Genomic DNA, 21,232 nt, shown 5'->3' on the forward strand with positions numbered 1-21,232 from the left:
TTAGTGCATGTTATCTTGTCTCCAACCTTTTTTTTGCTGAGCATTTGGACATGAAGCACCTTTAAGTCATTGTTGGAAGATGAATGTCCAAATGGCTCCGACATCCTGTAATGTCTCGATTTCAAACAATAGTAGGCCTAATAATGATAGCTTAATATTAGTCTGTGGTAAACAAATGCACCACGGCGAGGTATGAATGATATATGTATATTGTGAGTGTCATCATGCATGACCAAATCAAACCAGCCAAATGCGGTGTGTAGGCAATAGAATAACTAACCAAACCAACACCTATTCAAGGAGTAGTTCACCTAAAAAAAAAAGAAAAATCTATTCCACACCCCATGAAGCCTTGAATTCATGGAGATTTTTTTAGTTTTTGTTGCATTCCTAAGCCAAAAATGCGATGACCTTGATGAATGTGATGAGTCTCCTATTGACCAATGGCCCGGTCATCAAATTATTGGCTCAAGAATGTCACGAAAACAAAAAAGAATGCCATGAATTCAAGCGGCTTCATGGGGTGTGTAATTGATAGAAAATAAGTAATTTTTGGGGTGAACTACTCCTTTAAGACAATTTTGTGTATAGCCTATATCATGCGAGGTTGGACAAGCTATTGTGTCCTGTCACCTATATACCCATAACCCTGGGCCGTTTGTTTGCAGTTAACCGGGTAGTTAGCTCCCGTTGCTCATCATCCTATCAGTCCCGGAGTGACTAACAGAAGACTGATGGCCTCGTCTGAGCCGACAACCACCGGCGGGGACCAGGACCCCAACACTGCCAATTTACGAGCTCCGTCCACAAGTAGGTCCTCCTCACGCGCGCGCACACGCACACGCACACGCACACGCACGCACGCACACACACACACACACACACACACACACACACACACACACACACACACACACACACACACACACACACACACACACACACACACACACACACACACACACACACACACACACTCCTCCCCTTTCTCCTCAACTCTATCTCCAACCCTCCTTCTCTGGAGTCTGTCTGATATAAAACGAGTCTCAACCCGGGCCATTTACTGAGCAGACTCTGTCGTTAATCATTCCGGTTAAAAACAGAGCTATCACAGCTGCCTGGCTGCCGCTGTCTAATGGATCAGCGGCGGTCCGCGGACCTCCTGGCTCAGTCTCACAGCTCCGCTGTAAAGCGAGCAGAAATAATGTGCCGTTAAGTCTCCAGATGGGCAATAGATCTGGGACGCTGTTTAGGCTATCGATTGTAGAATTTGTTCAGAAGAAGTGTGGTTATTTTATGGATTATTATTAGGCTAATACAGAAAACTTTGGCTGGTTTTAGGCCAAATGATCGTGGAAGATATTGTGATGATCAAGCCCATAAGGCATGATAAGATCAGACTTTTATTGAAGGATAGCAAAAATAATTTGCGACAAATCGTTCTAACCTTCTGAATGTTTTTTGTTTTTTTTCAATTTGTTTTATTCTACGTTTTTATTGACAGGTTTGTGAATTGTGATAGGCCTGCTATAAGCCTATTAATACAGAGCTATGACGTTCTAAAGGCCTTCACGGTAGATTAGACCTATTAGCTGCCAAAGGAAATATTTTGCTGGACATTTTGAGTTTATAATATCATAAATATTTAGATGAGTTAATTCATTAGGCTATTTCCAGCACCTATCGCCCAAATCTATTTCACTACACACACTTTCCTGTCATCTGACGTAAATTCTATACGCAATCACGCCGCGGAACAATAGCCTAATTGATAATTTCAGCATTTGGGTTTACAACAATTTGTTATTCGTTTTTGCAGACAAAATGTTAGATAACAAAAGAGCAAACGATTACACATTTTTCTATAGCATTGCTTATTACATACAATCGGTCATAAGATATATCCTATACTATTATTTTAATTCTCGATGTAATAGCAGTATCCTTTATAGCCTTACCTCACAATTGCTTCTGACATTGTTTTGTCTTTGGGAGAAAATAAACGGGTTGTTTTTTGTGACTTGCTTGTGCTGTTATGCTGCTGCTGCTGCTCGGTGCCATTATCTCTGTCTGCCACGCTCCATCTCATGCCTGGCGGCTTGTGCTGTCTCTGTGTCACCGTCTCTGCTGGCCTCCAGCCCCCGGCGACATGCAGCCCGGGGGGGGGGGGGGGGGGCGGCTGCTCTTACGTTTTTCTTAGCCTGACATTGGGTTAGAGATATTCAAATAGCCTACTTTATTTTCCTCATTTCTCCGTTACCTATGTGTTGCTTAGGCTACTTCTCCGGATGGCTTTGTGCTCTGCGCTTGTTCTTCAGGCTATATTCCACCATTCCACATGTTCAAATGCAATTTGAGTGTTGTGATTTTGTGTGTGCGTGTGTGTGTGTGTGTGTGTGTGTGTGTGTGTGTGTGTGTGTGTGTGTGTGTGTGTGTGTGTGTGTGTGTGTGTGTGTGTGTGTGTGTGTGTGTGTGTGTGTGTGTGCACGTGCGTGTGTGAGAGAGATATACTTTTTTTTCTTTTTTTTTTTGCTTGCATCAAGCAGACATAGCCAGCTCGCTCTATAGTCACATACTGTGTTTCACTCAATTAATTTCTGCCCTCCACCGTGAGCTCATTTCACGGGTGTTAAGCTCAGACCGGCCTCCTGGCTGGGTGTGTGCCGTGTGCCAGCGCGGGATCTGCCGCGCGGGGTATAGGCCTACTGGGGTAGTTAGGCCTACTGGGGTAGCCATATTGACTGGACGAAGATCGGTGTCGTCCTCTGCATGGGCCTTTGGAAATATACACACACACCCAGGGGTCATCAATGCGTCCGTGGCTAGACTTGGCCTTGTCTGTGGCAATTTTTTTTTACATAACATTATATATAATGTTCTTATTTTGATCATAAGACCCAATTACGGAATGTCTCCAGGTTTTCCTCAGAATATTTATGACACTGATTTACCATGACACAGGAGAACCAGTAGTGCAGTGGTTCTCTAACCTTTAGTTTGCAAGGACACAAATAGAACCAAATAGATTGGTTCCATTTGTGCACTCTCAGAGTTACAGACCGGTAAAAGTGTGTTTCTTTCTGGTAAAATAATTTTGCAATTTTTTTTTGTCAATGGCAAAGGAAATTTTGACAAAAATGTCCACCACAAGCCAGCATGGCGATGACCCCTGCACACACCCGGTTAAGAGGGTGGTTCTGAATTGCACCCTGCCACCGCCGTTTGCATCGTGCCCCCCGCTTTTGCAATGAAATGCCCACCAGCTTTCTTCATCATGCACTACACGCAAATCGATGCATATACCGCACCCAAGGCTTATATTTGAGAAATTCAATCGTTCTCCCCCGACCATATTTCTGTTGTTTTAAGCCTACGATCAAGCGTGGATGCACGGATGCACGCGGAAACTTGGGATGAAGATTTGTGGTAAGTTATATTTGTGGCCCGCCGTAAACCGTTATGAAATATCACGCCATTCGTTTTCAGCCTATACAGATGAGGCTGCCCATAACCATGTCCTTTTAAAAATTGAATTTATATGTGAGGTCCCGTGCTATGAGGCTATGATGAAGGCTATTATACCAGGGCCATCCATGACTGTCACTCCGCGTTCTTGTCTCTCCAAAGGTCACTGGCGATTAGCCCGTGGGTCTGTAGAGTCGCCCCCGCTGTTCATACCACGACCACCCTCCACCTATCAAACGCCCCGATGTCCCTTTTATTTAGAATGAAGATTTCTCAGACATGAGGTAGTCCCCATATACTCATAGGCCTACTTAAAACATTAAATACATCACGGACATAAATCCCCATTTTATTCCAGTCTGAGATTTCTGGCTCTGAATGTCATTCGTTTTTCAGCCTATAGCTGGTAATGTGACGGCATTGACGTCAACATGGTAGCAGCGATGAGGGGTTGCAGCTATGATGCCCCCCCCCCCCCCCCCCCGCCCCTCAGGGAATTCGTTTTTTTGTGTCTATTCGTGTTTTTCTGCATGCCAGTGATGACAGAATAGGCCTACACTCTCATAAGCAGGCCTTTTTTCTTATATATATATAGAGGCAACATTGGCAACACTAGGTCAATACTGTATAATAGGACAACATTGATATAGCTTTTAAGTCAACTTAAGATATAATATGATATACAAATATTTAGATATTTTGAAAGGAAGAGAAGTAGATAGCCAATAGGCCCTTAGGTTTGGCCTACAATAGCCTAAAACAATTAATAGGCTACTATACACACGTTCTTTTTTAGTAGAAGTAGTTTTTTAAAAAAAATAGTATCATTAAAAATATATATTTATTTAGTAAAATATCCTTTAAAGAATGTTACAGAGGTTTGTGTTTTTATATTATACCTATAGCTATACCATTTCCATTAATAGAATGTTTTGGCCTGTGTGACAATCTATATTTTTGTTAAGTTAGGCCTACACATGAGCTATCTAAATGCGGCAAATGTATAGGCTACTTTATCTAATCGAATAGAGACACAAGGTAGCAGACTTGGTGAGTTCATACACCTCCTTACAAGAATCCCTACATCTTAGACTGTGGGGGTCCACACCGTCTGGCCCTCAAAATCAGTCCGTTATCAGCCGGGTTCAACTGAGAAGAGACACCATCGGGTTCAACGTGGGTGTCTCCCTCTTTCGCATCACTGGGTTCGTGGTTCTGATGTCACGAGGCGGGGCATGCAGGACATGTTGTTATAGTACAAACATGTGCACGTTATTCTCGTTCATAATTGATTAACCCATGCATTTATAGCCCCACCACATCAGAATGATTCTACAGAGTTGTGTTAAAGAGACGACATCATCAAATCATTGGTAGCCTCCTTCTGCAGAGACCAGAACCATTTCATAGACGCAGTTTTTGAAAGAACATTCCAGTATTTTTTACTTTGACTATTTTGTGGAGTAAAGATGTTGAGTAGGCCTAGTAGTAACTGTGCGTGTCCCTCCTCCTGTGACCCGTCATGCACGGCTCTAGGGTTCCTGCAGAAGAACAACGAGGAGGAGAAGGGTCTGGCCACCCAGAAGAACCTCATCGACAACAGTGACAGCAGGGACGCGCGTTTCCGACGCACGGAGACAGACTTCTCCAATCTATATGCCAGGGGTGAGGATCACATTTGTAACCACTTAGACCCTGTGGTTCTCAAACCTTTTCATGTAAGGACTCCCAAATTAATATGTATTTGGCCGCTGAAATCACCATCTTCAAGATTTTTTTTTTTAAGTTAAAAAATAGCAGATGCACAAGCTCGGAAATTGTATAGGCCTATCTTTTTTTTTTTTAAATAGCCAACGTATAAAATATGGATAAAGTGGTTAAATTATTGTGACACAATATTAACACAATTTGCGAACCACTGCTCTATACTTAAAACGGACCTGAGATATACATACTGCACTGTTATTTTTCTATCTACACCAATAATCAAAAATAACCAATCTACAAGCTCACAATGTGCCACGACGCTTCATATTTCAGCACCAGGGACAGCTCATATAGCCTATTTCAACACCAGGGACAGCTCCCCAGCCTCCCCACGATATGTTGTGAGCTTGTTGATCTGCTATATCCTCGTCAGGCTTTGACATTAGCGGGGAACTGTCCCTGGTGCTGAAACATGAACGTGTCATGACATGAGCATTGTGAGCTTATAGATCGGCTATTTGTTTGGCGAATGTTTCCGCCAGAATAGGCATGCTGGGGTTCAAGAGCAGCCTATAAACAAATGTTCGTCGTGCAATAGTATAGTATTTATTTTCCAAGCGTAATGTCCAACTGGCAACCAATCAGTGGTGGAAAAATTACTCAAATGTGTTACTTAAGTAAAAGTATCAATACTGCAATATAGAAATACCCTGCAAGTAAAAGTCCGGAATTCAAAATTTACTTGAGTAAAAGTACAAAAGTATCAAAATGTACTTAAAGTACCAAAAGTAAATGTACTAAAATATTTGAAAATAGCAGATCTACAAGCGTCGTGATGTGACGCCTTGTTATGAGCTTGTAGATTGGCTATTTTCAAATAGCCTATGTATGTAAAATAAGGCTAAAGTGGTTCATGTATGTTTTATAACGTAATAATTGATAATTGCAAAGTAACTAGTAACTAAAGTTTTCAAATAATTGTAGTGGAGTAAAAGTATAGGCTACAATATTTGCCTTTGAGATGTAGTGGAGTAGAAGTAAAAGTACTGAAAATTGGAAATACTCCAGTAAAGTAAAAATCACACCCAGTGTGAAGTGGGCGGTGTCTTGCTAGCTAATCACAATACTGAATGGAGTCAACCAATCATGTACAAAAAATAAATACATTTATTGAAACACTCTTTATGATGGAAGAAACCATAACTTTAAAAAAACAGTTATGGTTTCTTATATAGGGCTATGCACATGTGTCATGTGACACTGGCCAATCACAGTCCTGAATAGACTGTGATTGGCCAATCACGGTGCAGGGTTAGGCGGGGTACATTTTTGGCCAATCACAGCGCAGGATTTGTTGTACAAATATCCAAACCTCACTTATAGGGGCGGTTTCACCGCCCAAAAATACCTCAAAATTGTACTTAAGTACAGCACTTGAGTACATGTACTCAGTTACTTTACACCACTGCTGGCAACCAATTGTGCACGATGTTTCCCAATACTCCTCCACGCCCTTAACATTTCCACACGCTTCACGTTCGTCTCTAGATTTACTTCCGGCCAAAAATGGCGAGGAGCCGACCATGCAGTTTCTCCTGGAGCTGACTGACATCCTCACCAACTATGTCAAGAAGACCTTCGACCGCTCCACCAAGGTGCTGGACTTCCACCACCCGCACCAGCTGCTGGAGGGCATGGAGGGCTTCAACCTGGAGCTCTCGGACCAGCCCGAGTCTCTGGAGCAGATCCTGGTGGACTGCCGAGACACGCTCAAATACGGTGTCCGGACAGGTAGGCCGAGAACGAGAAGCATGCTATATAAAGAGAGAGAGAGGGGGGGGGGGGAGAGAGAGAGAGAGAGAGAGAGAGAGAGAGAGAGAGAAAGAGAGAGAGAAAGAAAGAAAGAGAGAGAGACGTGTGTATGTGTGTGTCGTGTCGTGTGTGTGTGTGTGTGTGTGTGTGTGTGTGTGTGTGTGTGTGTGAGAGAGCGAGAGAGAGAGAGAGAGAGAGAGAGATGCTCAATACATTTCATTTAGAAGATGCAAGTGCAAAAGGTTTTTTTTTAGGGGGGGGGGGTTAGTGATCTTAACTCAAATGGTGGAATGGTGCTTTTAATTAAAAAACAACATCAGTAATTAACAATTAACCTCCCAAGGCCTTTTCTGAAACACCGTTTAACAGCCCATCACTCTATAGCGAAGAAGTATCGTAGCTACATTAAGCTAGTGGGGATTGTCCAGATTTGAACGTGTAGGACGTATTTTTTATTGCGTCCCTTCATCATTTTTTAAGGTCTGGGCCTAATCAGCACTACCTAACAGTCTAGAGTTAAACTGAACGCTACACAAACCATTTAATCAGTCTGCTCCCCTGATAGTCTACAGCCTATTCCAATGACTGCCTTATCGGCCCCCTGGTAATTCACTTGACATCCTCCTCTGCTTGCCTCGACTTATTAAAGCAAGTGTCGCCTGCGGGGATCGCAGTATGCGAGGCTGTTTCAAGCTGTTAGAGCCACAACGTCGGCCAAACGCTCCCTTGGGTTTTATATGATGTAGCAGTCCTGCTATTCTACTACTTAATTCACCGGTCATTTGGATGCGCGGCGCCTATGTAAAGTTCTGAACACACAGAGTTTAGAACGCCTGATTTATAGCCTACTTAGTCTACCCTACGCCGAAAATAGCCACTCTACAAGCTCACTCACGATTGCATCGCGATATGTTGTGAGCTTGTAAATCTGCTATTTTCAGGCAACGGCAAATGGGACAAAAGAAAGCAACGCCTTGCCAGGCTTTGACATGAGTGGGGAGCTGTCCCCATGGTGCTGAAATATGAGCTGTCCCTGGTTCTGAAAAATGAAACACTAAAGGAAATCGCTTGTTTGTTTTTCCCTCCGGCTGTTTATTTGTGTGCAATTATGTTAGAATGATCTATTATTATTTATTCGTTTATTTTACAAACGCTTTATTCACGATCGATTTTTATTTAAAATACAATTAGCCTATTAGATTATTTGAATAGGCTTATTTCTTTCTTTGCATATGGATACAATTTCCATGGCTCCATTATTTTTTGATTGCTCTGGGCATAGGCTGCCTACCTTAGAATCGAAATGGCTGTCATATTTTCTTGTTAGCAGTGGAATTACCCAGATTCAACAAGGCATCTTAGATGTGCAAAACCAAAATGGAGGGAGATTCATATTTGAGTGCATATGAGCACTGGAGGGAGGAACTGGCATTTCTATGTACATTTGTTTTTATAAGAATGCTTTAGCCTGCAGGGAAGTGAAGCCATGTCCTTTTATATAGCTCTCTCTACACAAAGGACTTTTTCTTTCCATTTATATAAAACAGGCTGACCTAATTTTCATAGCAAAGCTCTCTCAAATATGAAGTTCACAGAAATGAACGATTGAACCCATAAATGTTGAAAACATTCATGTATCTGGAAAATGGGAGAATTATCAAAGATTATAAACCAAAATGACCACACTTTACATCCATTGTGGTTTTGGGGTCTTAAGACTCCAGACAATAAAGAGACCTGGACAACGCACATGAGAGACCATGAAGACAAACATGTGCCTTATCTCTGTTTTTCCCACAGGCCACCCACGCTTTTTTAACCAGTTATCTACTGGTCTGGACATCATTGGACTGGCTGGGGAGTGGCTCACATCCACTGCCAACACCAACATGTAAGTCTTCCGTTTTATTTTATGGTGTATGCATGCTTTTATTACACGTTTCCATATCAGGGGGAAAATCAGAGAGTGTACACGTTCAAGCAAATGGACATTTGGTTCCATTTGTACACTCTAAGATTTGTACACATTTGAACAACTGTGTGATAGTCTGATACTGTGTGATTTGTCATTTCACGTCAGTATTGGGATTTCCCATGTGCAGCCTGTCCCAGATCATTAAATCCTAAAAGCATAACAGAGGATGAGCTTATTGTATTTGGCCGGTGTTCCCCTCAGTTCTGTCATACGTAACAGGTCAAAAATGGCGTCCGAGGGCAGTTATGTAAATTGTTTGTGCGGGTCCTGTGGAGGCCGTGTATTGACCTGGTTCTGTACTTATATATACGGTATGTATCAGATGCTGCACAGACCCCAGCCCCAGGGCTGCTGTGATTGCATATTGATCTGAGTTCACAGTTACATGGTGGTCCAGACTCCACTATGATATGAACACCCTGTAACGTAACATCACACAAACTCTATACACATGGTGAAATAACAGAACAGTACAGTGTGTACACACACGCACGCACACGCGCACACACACACACACACACACACACACACACACACACACACACACACACACACACACACACACACACACACACACACACACATGCTGTTTGTGTTGTTCAATCTGAGCTCGAGCTGGCAATCTCGAGCGAGATGTTGCTTTGAAAGCACTTACAGGCTCACATTCCTATACATGTCATTTTTATATGATGCACAGTTTCATGCCACATCTTAACAGAGAACCTATACAGAAGCTTTTATGTACATGAGGCCGGATAGTATATTGTACTGTAGACAGAATAATGAACTGTCAATACACTATTAGCTATTCTATTGTCTTCACACTGGAATCATAATTTTCAAAGCAGAGGCTAGCTACTGAGGATCAGATCATTGTATGAAACCACAAGCTGGTGGAAATTTCTATAAATCGAAGCACTTCATTTAGCCGTTTCTTAAATATTAGGTTAAGAAACCGCCCTCTTAGAACTTGTTCCATGTTGGACGAAGGCCCTGGGAGAGAAAAGAGCATTGAACACAAGAATTTGTGGACACACACGCACACACACACACACACACACACACACACACACACACACACACACACACACACACACATACATACACACACACACACACACGCACGCACGCACGCACGCACACACGCACACACGCACACGCGCACGCACGCACGCACGCACGCATGCACGCACACACACACACACGCACGCACGCACACACACACGTACACACACACGCACACAGTCAGCACCCTCTCTTTCCCGCACCAGCTCTGGCTGTCCCAGATAGAGCAGCGATGGTTTCCAGACCATTGACTGCAGGCTCATTGTGAGCTGGTCTTAGCAGATAGGCCAGCTGGGACCCACACTGACACACAATGTCCCCCAGCTGCACAGAAAGCCCTGTCACACTGTGGAAACTGACTGCAGCATGCTCCCCGCGGAGCGCTCATTCCGACTCCATTGTCCCCATGGATACAGACAGACTCAATGGCCCTTTGAGGCTATAAGAGGTGGGGGGGGTGGGTGTCAGGGGGTTGGTGAGACACACACACACACACACACACACACACACACACACACACACACACACACACACACACACACACACACACACACACACACACACACACACACACACACACACACAATACACGCACGCACACCCTCGGTGCCCTTGATGACGATAATAAGGGCATTTAGGGGCCGTCCCCAGAGATGGGCAGGTGACTGAGGGGTAATTTTCACCCTCAAAAGACCAATGATTGGCTCTGATTGTGATAATGATCTCCATTATTGTCATTATAGCGTGAAATGACTGCCAGAAAGGGAAGGAGAATTGTAAAGAGGTGCACAGGGTCGGACCATTGTATAATACAATTTTGTTATATTTGAAGAAAGAAACAATACATGGTGCAATATTAAAGTTATGAGATTACGTGATTATTTCGAAGCTTCAGCTTCTTTGTTGAAGCTGACACTTCCACATAGCCTGATCCCATCAGTCATAATTGGGCTCTGTTGAGGAGGAATTATAGTAGATTTATAGTACCTTATATTGTTATTATGTTTTATGTGTATCACCTTTTGCCTTATGATATTACTGTTCTATGAATTGTTCTGACCATCTCATATCATAGATAGAGTCAAGATGACTTGGCACAGGTCTGGTGGTATCGATTGTTAAGAGCTCTTTGTGTAACTAAGGCTCTCTCCCGTTTTTCCCCAAGAACTACCGAAGAACATACTGTTCCTCCCATGAGCTCATGTATTCAACTTCTATCTTATCGTGTGAAGTGTCTCAGACTCCGTTTGCCTCCACAATTACTAATTGATACAGAATTCCACGACACAGCACAGAAAGATCCAGTGTTAATGACACCATTTACAATGCAGAGCGCGTACAAATGGGTTATTTGTATGCTCTGCAGAGTTAAATTAACATTCAGCATTTTACTGTGTTCTCAGGATCCTCTTCCTCGACCCTCAATTTCTCTCCTCCACATCCGAGTTCTCAGCCACTTCCATTCACTGCCTTTCTCTTTCTCCCTTTCTTTTACACGTCGCGTCCCTTTTCTCGCCTCTGTTCTTTTCTCTCGTTACTTACGTGTCATCTCCTCCTATACTTCCTTTGTTGGTCTCCCCCCTCTTCCCCCTCAGCCTTTCACTTATCCTTTCTCTCTGTCTCTCTCTGTCTCAATCTCTCTCTCTCTCTCTCTCCACTCTCGCTCAACAGCAGCACTTTTTTCTCATCATCGCTGTCCTTGGTGTACCGACTGTCTGACCCTGTCCTACTTAAGCTCAATTTAGACTCTGTTGTTCGATGCCAGTGTCGCTTGCCGAAAATAACTGATCTTTCAAACTCACAGCGGTCCACGTGAGTTGTTGTTGTCGGCAAGCAACACTTTCACGCGAGGGAGTATAAATTATAGGTATTATGAGGAAACAAAGAGGGGGACGAGAGACAGACAGAGAGCTGTGTTGTTTTAGATGGCAGTGTAGTAGGGTGTTGCGTTCATGTTGGGAGGGGGTGTTGTGTAACTGGCCTCATTAAAGTACAGGGCACTTAGTCCTCTGTGTGTGTGTGTGTGTGTGTGTGTGTGTGTGTGTGTGTGTGTGTGTGTGTGTGTGTGTGCGTGCGTGCGTGCGTGCGTGTGCGTGTGCGTGTGCACGTGCGTGTGCGTCTGTGTGTGTGTGTGTGTGCGTGTGTGTGCGTGTTTGTGAGGGGTGGGATGGCTTGTCAGTCAGTGAGGAGAGGGAGAAGGGACAAGGAATTGCAGCTTGCCTCGTCTGTGAATGCAAACAATAAAATTCTCAGTGTTCATTTAAGCAAATGGCCCCATCCATTTGGTTCCATTTGAGCACTCTCAGATATAGACGAGCACTCAGGATTTTGCTGTATATAGGGCGATATTTCCAGCAGATTTTAGTCTCTAATGAATGTATGAAATGAACAGCACGCTCCCCTCATCCTTGCCCCTCCCTCACGTCATGTTGGGGTTCAAAGAAACCGCTATCTCCCTCAAACACGGATTCCAGCTCGTTTCCTTCTTGTTCTCACGTGTGCGCGACACACAATATGCACCGCACGCTCTCTGAGCTGTCAATCGCTGGGATTGGCAGCATTGACAGATAGTGATCAGTGCTTTGTGTGCTTTTAATTAAACCCGCTGAGTGTTGCTCTGGTGGATTTGAATATGAATGTTTGCTATCAGACCCTTTTTTAATGAGCTCGTACCCCCCCAGTCAGCACGAGCTCCAGTTTGTGCTGCACGTGCTGATGGAAATATAGCAAGGCTGATGGAAAGCCAGCACGTGTATATAGTATATATGTATGCAGTTGTGTAATAACTTTGCACTTTTACTCAAGTAAAAATGTTTAACCCATTGAGACCTGAAGCCGATTCTACATGTCTCCTAAATCTCAACAGTTTTCTGAAAAACGTATGTTTCTATATCAGTGGTGCTCAATCTTTTTCATGTCAAGGACCCCCAAAATTATATGTATTTGGCCGCGGACCCCCATCAAAATATTTTGTTCCAGGGACCCCCAGAAGCAAAGATTTGAGTTAAAAATGTTCGCTTTAAAAATATATTATGTTCAAAGATTTGCACACATTTTCATGATTTTTCAAAAATAGCAGATCTACAAGCTCGTAGCGCGGCACTCGGTGCCGCGCTATGAGCTTGTAGATCTGCTATTTTTGAATAGCCTAAAGTGTAAAATAATGCTTTTTAGCTCAAATCAAAAAATGACACAGTTCCAGGTATTAATGGGTTAATGCAGGACTTTTAGTTGTCACAGTAGTATCTTTACATTGTGGTATTCGTTTTACTTAAGTAAAAAATGTGAGTAGGCACTTCTTCCACCACTGAAAGCCACGTATATATACTATACAGTATGTGTGCATGTGTGTGTGCAAATGCATTTTTGCATGCCCATGCACTTGTGGTCTGCAGCTGTATGCTATTCAAGTATGCATACAGGTTCACGAAACAGCTTTTTGATGACAGGAACACAAATGATTATTGATTGAACAGGGCCGACGGAGACAGTGAAGGATGTTTGTGAACGGATGTTCTCTGCTTGACAGGTTCACCTACGAGATCGCTCCCGTGTTTGTGTTGATGGAACAGCTAACTCTGAAGAAGATGAGAGAGATGATTGGCTGGCCTGGCGGGGAGGGGGACGGTATATTCTCACCAGGTCAGCACATTAAGTACATGTGTGTGTGTGTGTGTGTGTGTGTGTGTGTGTGTGTGTGTGTGTGTGTGTGTGTGTGTGTGTGTGTGTGTGTGTGTGTGTGTGTGTGTGTGTGTGTGTGTGTGTGTGTGTGTCCATACACTCCTTGGATATACTGTATGTTCATATACATGTGTTTGTATGAAATGAACACATGCGCAGTATACACGCTATAGTCTCATGCAGGTATGTGTGTGTGTGTGTGTGTGTGTGTGTCTCACAGCCAACATGAATATAATAATTGAGTATTTATACAGTATGCTAAGATTGTGTGTGTTTCTGCTCAACAGGGGGCGCCATCTCTAACATGTACAGTGTGATGATTGCACGCTACAAGTACTTCCCCGAGGTGAAGACAAAGGGCATGTCTGCCGCCCCGCGCCTCGTCCTGTTCACATCGGAACACGTACGTGACCACACACACACACACACACACACACACAACACATATACAGTATACTGTGTGGACACTTGCACATGTAGCTCCCGGGAATCGAACTCGGGTCTTCCGTGTCAAAAGCCAACATCTTAACCACTAGCCTAAAGGGGAATTCCCCCTCGACCGGGGAGATATTAAGCTTTTGGTCATCAGGCAGAGGCTCTGAGCCACTACTGCTACACACTTATACTCGCATGCACACTGCACACGAGCACGCACACACACACACACACACACACACACACATGCGCACACGCACACGCGCACACGCGCACACGCGCACGCACATGCACACGCACACACACACACAAACGCACACGCACACACACACATTATTACACACTATCATTACATGTAATGGAACAAGGGCTATGCTTCGATGACTGTAGATTGAGGCCATTGCAAAAGTCCCACAAAATCATTAGGCCTCGCCCTGTTCCAATCAAGCCAATGGCTATTTTAATGGAACCTGTGGCACATCTTATTTTTGCATTCAGTGACATATTGCCATAATGCCATCTCACCACAGTATCAATTAGTATGCACACACACACACACACACACACACACACACACACACACACACGCACACGCACGCGCACGCACACGCGCGCACGCACACAGACACACACACACACACACACACACACACACACACACACACACACACACACACACACACACACACACACACACACACACACACACACACACACACACACAGGTTGTAGTTTTACAACGTGTGAGTGAGTTGTTTGTGTTGCCGTCTGTTCCCACAGAGCCACTATTCCATTAAGAAGGCTGGTGCTGCACTGGGCTTTGGCTCTGAGAACGTCGTTCTGCTCAGTACTGATGAGAGGTATGCGTTAAAGCTCTAAAATACTTACGTTTCATGTCCTCTCCCGACAGAGGGAAGTCATTCTAACTCTAACTTCGAACCTGGATCTCCCCCATGGGAGACCAAATATCAACCTCTCATCCAAGAAGATATTACCGCTTGACCAGAGGAGATGCTCAGTTTATTAACTATACAGGCATGGATATTTGTCAACCAGTACTGTAGATGTCCTACCCGACTCCAGGATCTAGATTCCTCAGTGAAGGGCAGGGAGACTGCAGACTGGGTGTAATTGTATTAACATACTCTACCATGCAGATTGGTTAAAACATCTTGCATGGTAAACCGGTGGAGCTTTTACTGATTTGATCATCATCATTTTAGATATATTGAATGATGGACTTCAAGATGAAGTACATTGTCCCACCATGTGGTAAAATACAAACATTCTACATACAAAAAACATACAAAGGTGTTAGTAAATAAAAACATACAGCAAGTTTCCTAAAAGCACCTATAGACAAACACAAACAAACACATCAATAAAAGCAATAATGTACACAAATCCCTTTCATAAAAACAAAGATCCCCCGGGGTCTATCATGGCCTCATCCTTTTCTTATATCTGCCGGTATCTAAAGACTTTATTGACCCAGGGATAAATACATTTTTATTGCTATTTAAATTTGCAACAAGGGACTCTGAACCTCCTCCCAGAGGGCAGTAGCTGATAGAGCGTGTATAACATGGGATGGGTCAGTAAGTATCGTATTGGCTTGCCTTGGGGCAGTTTCTTTGTTTGTTAGACTTCAAGGATGGTCTCACCCCTATAAGGATGGTCTCACAAGAATCTTTGAGTATCCAGAAAAAAACTATGTCTGATATAATATTATAAATATGCTCTATTGTTCTTCAGTTCCATAATCTCTGCCTCAGTCAGACCAGTTTGTTCTTCAGCTGCACGTACAGTTTACCAAACAAAGCTGTGATGCCTTATCTGAGGTTCTCTAAAACATACCTTTTTTTCAAACACCATCTTTTCAGTCTTTTAAGGTATTAACCACCCTCAATCTCCCAAAATCTCCACAATGAAATTACGTGTCATGTTTCGTGTTGAGGGTACCAGCTGTTCCATTGTAAATGTCAAAGAATGCTAAACATCTTGGAATGCGAAACCACTGGAGCTTTACAGCTAGAATCTGGGACTTAACCAATCTGTATAGAGTATGTTAATACAATATTACTAGAACATGTGCAGTGGTTGGAGGTGGTCTCTCTATTCTTCCATTGAGACATGTAGACCCTGGTGTCGGGTAGGACACCTACTGTACTGGTTGAAATCGTTCTCCACAGTTAGCCAAAAAAGGTCGAAGCGACCGCTGCGACGTTGTACTGTATCTCTAAATAGCGTCCGTAAGTGAAGACAGTGTGCGGGATTCCTTTTTTTTTGCCCGTCGTTCTCCACCGTGAAAATTCATGTCATGTTCCTGAGCCTGACGATAACCCGTTCCTCTGTTCTTTCTCAGGGGCAGAGTCATTCCTGCAGACCTGGAGGCTAAGATTATTGCTACTAAACAGAAGGTCAGTCCCTTCTTTTGTTCTTTCTTTCTTTCTTTCTTTCTTTCTTTCTTTCTTTCTTTCTTTCTTTCTTTCTTGAGTATATTGATATGATGCTTTGGTCTCCGCTCTGCTGTCTCTACACTGCAGGGTTACGTGCCCCTGTTTGTGAACGCCACTGGCGGTTCCACGGTCTACGGAGCCTTCGACCCCATCAATGAGATCGCTGACATCTGTGAGAAGTACAACCTGTGGCTTCACGTTGACGTGAGTAATGTCCATGCACACTCCTGTGTGTGTGTGTGTGTGTGTGTGTGTGTGTGTGTGTGTGTGTGTGTGTGTGTGTGTGTGTGTGTGTGCGTGTGTGTGTGTGTGTGTGCGTGTGCGTGCATACGTACGTGTCACTGCCTGCCTGCCTGCCTGCGTGCGTGCGTGCGTGCGTGCGTGCGTGCGTGCGTGCGTGCGTGCGTGCGTGCGTGCGTGCGTGCGTGCGTGCGTGCGTACACTTGTTAAAGTTGTGTGTTCCTTCAACAGGGAGCGTGGGGAGGTGGCATGCTCATGTCCAGGAAACATCGTCATAAGCTCGACGGGATCGAAAGGTGATTGAAATGACATTCACGGTAACAATTTAGGGCTTTAGCAGACGCTGTTACCCAGAGCAGTCAAAGTGTCATGAATATTTTTACAGAATTAAATGGTCTTGGAATTAAGAGTGCTAAGAATAGAACGAGGCTATGGTACAAGTAACTGGGAAAACAAGCAAACAACAACAGTAGCCGAGTGGGTAGAGAGGCCGCCTGGGAATTGGAAGGTCACTGTTTCGCCTCCCGGTTCACCCTGTCTGTGTCGAAATGTCCCTGAGCAAGACACACAAGGGGGTTAGTTTTATGGTTCAGATTAAAAACTACAGCAGATTAAAAACATGGCAGGCTAGTATGCAACGCAGCTGCTGCTAATTAAATTAATAATGAGTGTGTTAGATTTAGGTGTACCCAGAGCCATGGGTGTACCAATGTGCAACTTCATTTAGAAACAAGAGAATGACCATAACCTTGATTGTTATCTTCTCAGGGCCAATTCTGTCACATGGAACCCTCATAAAATGATGGGCGTGCCTCTACAGTGTTCTGCTATCCTGGTCAGAGAGAAGGTAATCCTACACACACACACACACACAGTCACACACACACACACACACACACACACACACACACACACACACACACACACACACACACACACACACACACACACACACACACACACACACACACACACACACACACACACAAACACGCACACGTGCATTAATATGTGCCCAATCCGCACACATGCACATAAAGAAAACAAATAAAACAAAGACTGCTACACCTGTAAATGTTAATTTAGGTATGAGTGTGTAAAATGGACCCAAATGCGAAAATTCCTTGTCAAATGTGAGGTTGTTTCCAGTAGTGATGCTTTAACTCTGTTTGTGTGTGTGTGTGTGTGTGTGTGTGTGTGTGTGTGTGTGTGTGTGTGTGTGTGTGTGTGTGTGCGCGCGTGCGTGCGTGCGTGGGTGCATCTTCAGGGCATCCTGGAAGGCTGTAACTCCATGTGTGCTGGCTACCTGTTCCAACCGGACAAGCAGTACGATGTCTCCTATGACACAGGGGACAAGGCCATCCAGTGTGGCCGACACGTGGACATCTTCAAGTTTTGGCTGATGTGGAAGGCCAAGGTGAAGTACAGTACCGACAGGAAGATGCACAGACAACGTGCACAACATACGTATACATACACAGTACACACACACACACACAATCAAAGAATACATGCAAACTCACAATTTTACATACATGATGCACATGCACACATACTAGACACAGGTATAGATACAGACAAATGTGCAGAATCACATATCTACAACTACACAATCACACACAGACACAAGGACAGTCATGATGTTCGTAATGATCGTTGGCTAATTTGAATTGAATTGAATTGTTTTCCGCTACAGGGCACCATAGGGTTCGAGCAGCACATTGACAAGTGTTTGGACCTGTCTCAGTACCTCTACAACAAGATCAAGAACAGAGAGGGATACCAGATGGTGTTTGATGGAGTGGTGAGCCACTCTCCTCTCTCTCTATCACCATGAAAAATACTGTAGTTCCTCTGAGTACTGTACACGGCAATAACAATCAGTTCATTTAACTTCATCACACATTACCAGTACATAGTAAAATTGGCAGTGTTAATTTTACTCTGATGCTGCGATCACACTGGCAGCTACAAAGCTACAGGCAACCATTATTTTTCAATGAAAGCCAGTGACATGAAGATACAAAGCGACGCCCCGCGATTGTAGCTGAGACAAACTCTAGAAAGCTACAATCCAAGTTGAATTGGCTTCAACTGCAGCTACAATGCTACAAAATGACCAAGTGGTGTTTAACCATTTCCAATCACTTCTCTCTTCACACAATTTCTGCTTGTAATGGAGGGAAACTAATAATTTGCATCAGCCAGTTCTGTGTTATTTTTACCCCCAGGCTAAAAAATGTGAAACACATGGAGACAAATGATATATTTAGATATATTTAGAATATTCAACGACTGCATGATCATAATTTGACCAATATGTATTGTCTGTCCACAGCCCCAGCACACAAACGTTTGTTTCTGGTACCTTCCACCCAGTATCAGAGGAATGCCGGAGGGCGAGGAGAGAAGAGAGAAGCTTCACAGGGTAAGACACCTGTCAATCCATCAGTCTGGGACCCATCTCCTCAATTTACAGTCAATTTCCAACAGGCATTTAGCAGACACTCTTATCCAGATCGACGTACAAGTGCAAAATCAGTAAATGACATGAAGCCTATAGTCAACAAACGACAAAAGAAAAACTATTTAGTGCTTCAATGAAACTAGGATACCAGGTAAACATCAAACCTAGCATCTGTCAAAACAACAGGCTACATCGTCCACCTATTATATCAGCTTCCTGCTCAAGCACTATTTTCATAAAAACTAATTAAAGAGTGATGAAATCCCTGGTCTCCTTTCCGCCGACCTCGCTAGTTTAAACAATGCTATGAAATGGCCGCTGAGAGAGCGGGCAGGGAGGAGGGTCGGGCACGCAGGCTGTCATCACCTGCATGACTGTATAGTGGATAATGATGACGTTTCCTCTGACAAAAGTAAGAGGAAACGTAAGTGCAGATGATGCTCACTCGGCTGGAGATTTCTACCACTAGGGGCACCATTGAACCACATCTCTGTTTGTTGGAGACTTCCTCATAACTGGTAGTAATGAATGTTGTGTTTCACTCTATAGCGTTTCACTATAATAGATGTTTTTTTTCAATTAATAACTTATACATTATAAGTGTACATGCACACACAAATATACCTATCATCATCTACCCAAGGAATATGAACCTTTTCATATTCTGCAGAATATACATTATTCTGCTCATATTCTGATCTGCTCAAATTCTATTTTGTCTTTAAACCTCCTACAGGTGGCGCCAAAGATCAAGGCCATGATGATGGAGTCAGGGACCACCATGGTGGGCTACCAGCCTCAGGGTCAGAAGGTCAACTTCTTCCGCATGGTCGTCTCCAACCCCGCCGCCACCCAGTCCGACATCGACTTCCTCATAGATGAGATCGAGAGGATGGGCCATGACCTGTAGGCTGCGCCCCGGTGGCAGGAGGCCCGAGCTACACAACATCTTATCAGTGCTGCAGATATAATCGTACCTGCAGTATCCTGAACAGACCTTTTGCCATGAGAGAGACTTTTAAGTGTGTTAACTGTCTCTGTCCCAGACAGCTCGTCCTCTAGGCAGGACATACAGTATATACACCAGTGTCTGAAGGCCCTGGCTCATACTCTGACTAGTTAATGTATTGTATGTATGTATTACAGTATGTACGTATGTGTGCTGTAGAGTCCTGTACACGTGTGTATTTAATCTAGTGTGTCCTCCAGTTGGTCAACAGTTTCTCCATCACCATAGGAATTTGTGTGTGTGTGTGTGTGTGTGCGTGTGTGTGTGTGTGTGTGTGTGTGTGTGCGCGCGTGTGTGCGTTTGTGTGTGTGTGTGTGTGTGTGTGTGTGTGTGCGTGTGTGTGTGTGTGTGCGCGTGTGCGTGTGCGTGCGTGCGTGCGCGTGTGTGTGTGCGCACGGGCATGTACGTGTGACAGGTGTGTCTGAACATATACAAAGTAAGGAAAGCACAGATTCTAATATTACTTTGAGTATCATTTGCCAATTCTATTATGTATTGAATTATTGGTGCTCACAACTGCACATTAATTGAAATCCTAATGCACCAATCCCCTTGTTCTAACCCTGCACCCAGGGTGCGAGCAGGTGTGAATATGCAGTATGTTGCAGTTGTCTGTATTGTGCGGTGTACTCTGTGTTAGCACTGTGTTTAAAAAAAGATAAGCTTAACCTAGGGTTAACACCATAGGGTTAAGAAGGTTTAATGGTGGTGTCACGCGCCAAAATAGCAGATCTACAAGCTCACAAGGCGTTGCATCTGTGGTGCGTTCTGATCTTGTAGATCTGCTATTTTCAGCATTGTATGACGAAGTTTGAATCCGGCTTAAAACGGTTTCGTATTGTCGTGGGTCTTTGGTCTGAACTACTGTAAGCTTAAGTTCGGTATCAGAAATTGATGAGTTGATCCTGAATCCATAC

General features: G+C 43.8%; 1 protein-coding gene across 1 annotated transcript; it reads left to right on the forward strand.

Annotated features, from left to right (window-relative positions):
- Nucleotides 1–734: 734 nt before the first annotated feature.
- On the forward strand, nucleotides 735–20,216 carry LOC308093317 (glutamate decarboxylase 1-like; the record flags this gene model as incomplete). Its single annotated transcript, XM_080439650.1, has 16 exons — nucleotides 735–810; nucleotides 3,370–3,426; nucleotides 5,002–5,130; nucleotides 6,721–6,963; nucleotides 8,785–8,875; nucleotides 13,554–13,666; nucleotides 13,993–14,108; nucleotides 14,921–15,000; nucleotides 16,506–16,560; nucleotides 16,687–16,803; nucleotides 17,071–17,135; nucleotides 17,608–17,686; nucleotides 18,107–18,256; nucleotides 18,536–18,643; nucleotides 19,178–19,267; nucleotides 20,043–20,216. The coding sequence occupies 16 exons, from the start codon at nucleotides 735–737 to the stop codon at nucleotides 20,214–20,216; spliced, it is 1,743 nt and encodes a 580-aa protein (XP_080295776.1).
- Nucleotides 20,217–21,232: the final 1,016 nt, after the last annotated feature.

The sequence above is a fragment of the Gymnoscopelus braueri genome (genome assembly GCF_963280865.1).
Source record: "Gymnoscopelus braueri genome assembly, chromosome: 10".
Classification (NCBI taxonomy): domain Eukaryota; kingdom Metazoa; phylum Chordata; class Actinopteri; order Myctophiformes; family Myctophidae; genus Gymnoscopelus; species Gymnoscopelus braueri.